The sequence below is a fragment of the Lytechinus pictus genome, chromosome 8, assembly GCF_037042905.1.
Source record: "Lytechinus pictus isolate F3 Inbred chromosome 8, Lp3.0, whole genome shotgun sequence".
In the NCBI taxonomy this organism is placed as follows: Eukaryota; Metazoa; Echinodermata; class Echinoidea; order Temnopleuroida; family Toxopneustidae; genus Lytechinus; species Lytechinus pictus.
This window is the reverse complement of record NC_087252.1, coordinates 35915616-35920644: the sequence shown is the minus strand read 5'-3', so window position 1 is coordinate 35920644 and position 5029 is coordinate 35915616. Positions and strand designations below refer to the sequence as shown.

The following is a 5029-nucleotide window of genomic DNA, read 5'->3' as shown; positions in this document are numbered from 1 at the left end:
CTAATATGCAGTTGGTCTAATGTGCAGTTGGTCTAATGTTCAGTTGGTCTAATTTCCATTTCAGCTAATTTTCACTTTGTCTAATTTCCAGATAGTCTAACACCATTTCGTCTACATGTCACTTTTTCTTAGTTTGTAAAATTAAGTGACTTGTTTTCAATTTTCTTGTGAAATTTTGAAGTTACTTTCCGCGCGCGGATTTGAATAAAATTATTCACACGCTCGCCCCTCTTGGCCTCGGAACGGAAATAAATAACGGAAATAAATAAATCTAAAAATCTAAATCTTTCGATTGGAGTACCGTACGGTACCGGTACTCATTGTTTCATTGACCAGACTCATTACTCAACTTCTAAAGTGATACCTGCCGATCTCCGAAGAACGGAGGAACATAAACGAGAGAGAGAGAGGGTACAATTTCAAATCATGGAGCTACTAGTATATTACTTGATTTAGTTCTATGATGAGACTGACCATCGTACTTTCGACATTTGGGCTGATCAAATTCCCTTATTATGCCCTCATTTGAAGCATTTCCCCCTGATTTTAAATATTTTAAAAATCAAATTCCCTGATTTTTTTCCTGAATGGAAAAATATACCAAAAAATCCCTGGTTTCCTTGATTTCCCTGATGGACTGGGAACCCTGCCAATCCATTTTAAGGAGGGGGTTAAGAAGTAGATTAAAAAAAACAGAATGAGAAGATAAGATGAATGACTATATACTATCAAACTATTTGAAGAAAAACAATTATTCGGGATCTATTGGCTGTGTAATTTTTGGAATTCCCGAAACTACATAATATTTTCATCAAGTATCGTCCGTAATGGTGCATAGCAATGATTTAAAGAGGCATAAACATGTTATATCATCGTATCAACACAATCAATTATATTTTCGTTCCTTCATAATAACGTTATTCTGATGAAACACCGCTATTCGACCATTAGCTACAAGGTCCCCAACTTATTGTTCTGTAAATGTGCATTCGGTGATGTAATGATTATGAGTATGATATAATTTTCATTTTTTTTACGGTAAAACATCTTCATCAACATAAGCGATTATAAGCCTAATTATAAGAATTATATTCACGGTGAGGTTTTGCGCCCAACAGCCCTATAAATACCCAGCTCTACCCTTTCGGATCCTGGCGACATGTATTAACTGATCGATGCATGGTATTTATCCATTGCGTACCATATTTGTGAACTGTAGATGAAATAAATAATAATGATTTTATATTATAATAAAGGACATTAGACCAAGTGTGAATTGGACCAGGTGACGATTAACCCAACTGAACATTAGACTATGTGTGAATTAGACCAAGTGACGATTAGCCCAACTGGGCATTAGACCAATTGGCTATTAGACTAAGTGGTCATTAGACCAAATGAAAATTAGACCAATTGGATATTAGACCAAACGGTCATTAGACCATGTGACAATTAGACAAAATGAAAATTAGACCAAGTGGAAATTAGCCGAAGTGGAAATTAGATCAAGTGGTGTTAGACTAACTGGAAATTAGACCAAGTGGTTTTAGCCCAACTGCTGATTAGACGGATTGGATATTAGACCAAGTGGTCATTAGACCAAATGAAAATTAGACCATATGGATATTAGACCAAGTGGTCATTAGACCAATTGGATATTAGACCATATGGATATTAGACCAAGTGGTCATTAGACCAATTGGATATTAGACGAACTGGTTGTAGACGAAATGAGTTTAGACCAAGTGAAGTTGGACGAACTGATAAGTAGACCAAGTGGTATTAGACCATCCGATAATTCACCCTAAGGGAGTGGAGAAAGACATACGTTGAGAATGGGCATGTCAGGATCAGATGACCGTGGTAATAATAATTATTGCAATAGAAATCGCCTTAAAAATAATTCATTAAAATAATGTACAGAGGTAATTATATTATTGTTTTAACATTATGTCTAAATCCATCATGAAATTGTTTTTGTTTTACATGTACAAGGGTCAAAAATTTTGCTCGCTCACACGCTCACACATTTTGCCCTGGTTTGCCATGTCTGCCGCCTAAGCGTTGTTGGCTAATTGTTACACATATCGAAAGTTTGAAAAGTCTTGTCCTTGGGTTTCCATGCCTTGGTCTTGGATATTGAACCGTTGGCCCTTAGTATAAAAGCCTTGGGGGTTTGAGCATTGACGACAACACTGTTAGCAAGTATTTCAGGCCTTGGCCTTGGGTATTTAAGCCTTGGCCTTGGAGGTTTGAGACTTGACTATGTTACGATACTGCAACAAATAACAATGAAATATTTTTGAATTTTAGATGTGATTTCCTCTTTTTTTATTACAGGAAATTAATAATACATTTACTATCATTAATAAAACATAAATAAATATTGATCTTACGTCTCTTGAGATTAGTTCTGGCAATTAATCCAAATGATAGTATCCAGATAAAACTCCACAATGATGGCGATGATGACACTGATGTTGAAGCACGATGAATAACAAGAGTCACTGTAACAAGTTGAAATGTCCGTGAAGACGATGTTGATGACGATTAACAGTCAATTTCAGTAATCCATGGGTTGAAAAGCGTTCATTAAACAACTTGATGATCTCGATGAGAACTGAGAATTCCTCTCTCAAAATAACTGCAAACTGTTCATTGATGGCGGGTAAATAATTCCACAGAAGATAAATGTTCCAAGTGAAAATAAACTCGGCTCTGACATAAAGTCTGGTGTGAAACTCTGAGTTATGATCTGATATGATGAAATGATCTGATATCATGTCCTTATATACAAATTATTCACTATTCTAGAGGTTTATAGTATTCACTATTATGGAAGGTTCTAGTATTGTCTTTAAAAATATTTTTCTTTCAGGAGCAGTCAAATTCCAGAAGACTCTTAAATGACCTCATTGAAATCAACAGTGTCAACAAAATAGCTAAGCCTATTGTTAATTTCCACTACCAATACAAGTCTAATATAAAGCAATATCTATTCAGAAATAACAGAGTATTCAATGATTAGTGTCCAACAAAGCTGTAGTTGAACATTCTTGATCATTCTATGCTATAAATATCCTTAAAGAAGAAATAACTAAATAAATGAATGTAATTGCTCTTACAATTCTTCTTATATGTAACAATTACAACACTGTTTGCAAGTTGTTTAGGCCTTGGCCTTGGGTTTCCATGCCTGGGCCTAGGCCTTGGGTATTGAGACCTTGGCTTTGGGTATTTAAGCCTTAGCCTTGGAGGTTTGAGCCTGTCTACTTCACTGTTACACTGAAATAATATATTAACATCTTAAGGAATTTTGGTATAAATTCAGGAGGATACGTGTCCTATTATTTAAGTAATGCGCGCGCGAAACGCGAGCTGGAAATTGTTGATGTTTCAACTTATAATAAATTATGCGAGGGCGAAGCGCGAGTTAAACTTTTTTTATATCCGATCTCAAAAGGGACATTGTGATCACTTTTTCTAACAACAGGATGCATGTGTTATTGCATTTTTACAATCAATGCAAGCGCAAAGCGCGATCCAAAGTCTTCGATAAAATGTAATACATCGAAACGACATGTCTAAGTTCTTTACAGATATATCATAACCTCGGTCATCGGATTCAATCAGTCATTCCCGCACACAATGTGAGCACATCCTCCACTTTCAGGGGAGTATGTGAGGCGCCTACACTGGACAAGCTACAATGACTTTCACATCCTACGGGGTACACATTTAGCACCTGGGTCGAGAGTGGCAAAGTGTGGATTAACGCCTTGTCAAAAGACGCCAGACCGCGGTGGGATTCGAACACACGACCCTCTGTTTACAAGACGAGAGTCAGAACCACTACACCACGGCTCCTCCATGTAAGCCTCGTGAGCAAGATATTTATCTTATCGAAGAGGCAATGCGGGCGCGAAGTGCGAGCTGAAATTTGTTCATTTTCCAACGTGTAAATTGGATTTTCTAAGCAATTTTGTCATCATGATCAGGATGCGTATCACGCTAATACAAAATACTGCAAACTCTAATTGCGAACAAAATAATATGTGCATATCGACTTGAAAACGGTGACTTTTAAACCCCATGTTTTCCTATTGTTTAAACTATTATCTCACTTGACTGACACTGCAAGCACAGAGCGCGAGCGAAATTTTCATTTTTAAATAATGACCTAAAAATGTTCTACTTGCAACTATTCCCTTCTTATTTCATTCACGTTTCTTCCTCCTCTTATCTTTCTTCTTTTTTGTTTTACTCCTTTCCGTCCTTTGTCCGGTACATGTAGATGTCCGGGGGTAGATATCCGGGAGTAGATGCCCGGGGGTAGATGTCCGGGGTGGGGTAAATGTCCAGGGGGTAGATGTCCAGGGGGTAGATGTCTGGGGGTAGATGTCCGGGGGGTAGATGTCCGGGGGGGTAGATGTCCGGAGGGTAGATGTCCGTGGGGTAGATGTCCGGGGGTAGATGTCCGGGGGTCAATGTCCGGAAGGTAGATGTCCGGGGGGTAGATTCCGGAGGGTAAATGTCCGGGGGTAGATGTCCGGGGGATGGATGTCCGGGTGGTGGATGTGTCCTGGGGTGGATGTCCAGGGGGTAGATTCCGGGGGGTAAATGTCCGGGGGTAGATGTCCGGGGGATGGATGTCCGGGTGGTGGATGTGTCCTGGGGTGGATGTCCAGGGGGTAGATTTCCTAGAATCATATTATATTATATATATATATATATATATATATATATATATATATATATATATATATATATATGTATGTATGTATATTAAAAGTGCACTCTAAATCCAAGATTGGCTGTGAATAGTAAAAAGCCGAATTTTTTATTTATTGAAAATCATTATGGTTAACTTTTAAAAATCTCAAATGATATGTAAATCCACAAGGTTTAAATCTAAAGTTAATATTCGGCTTGTAGTTATTAACAAAAATCACCAATAGGATAAAGGACTTGGGACAAGCAAGAGGCCTTTTGGAGAGTGTTTCTATTGTGATTATCTTTAACATCTTAT

At 37.7% G+C, this 5029-nt stretch overlaps 1 protein-coding gene across 1 annotated transcript; it reads right to left on the bottom strand.

Annotated features, from left to right (window-relative positions):
• Nucleotides 1–4260: 4260 nt before the first annotated feature.
• LOC135155293 (uncharacterized) lies at nucleotides 4261–4710 on the bottom strand. The gene has a single exon (XM_064104242.1). The coding sequence runs from the start codon at nucleotides 4708–4710 to the stop codon at nucleotides 4261–4263; it is 450 nt and encodes a 149-aa protein (XP_063960312.1).
• Nucleotides 4711–5029: the final 319 nt, after the last annotated feature.

Coding starts and splice junctions, on each gene's coding strand:
- LOC135155293 (XM_064104242.1), bottom strand. CDS start 4,710: ATGATTCTAGGAAATCTACCCCCTGGACATCCACCCCAGGACACATCC.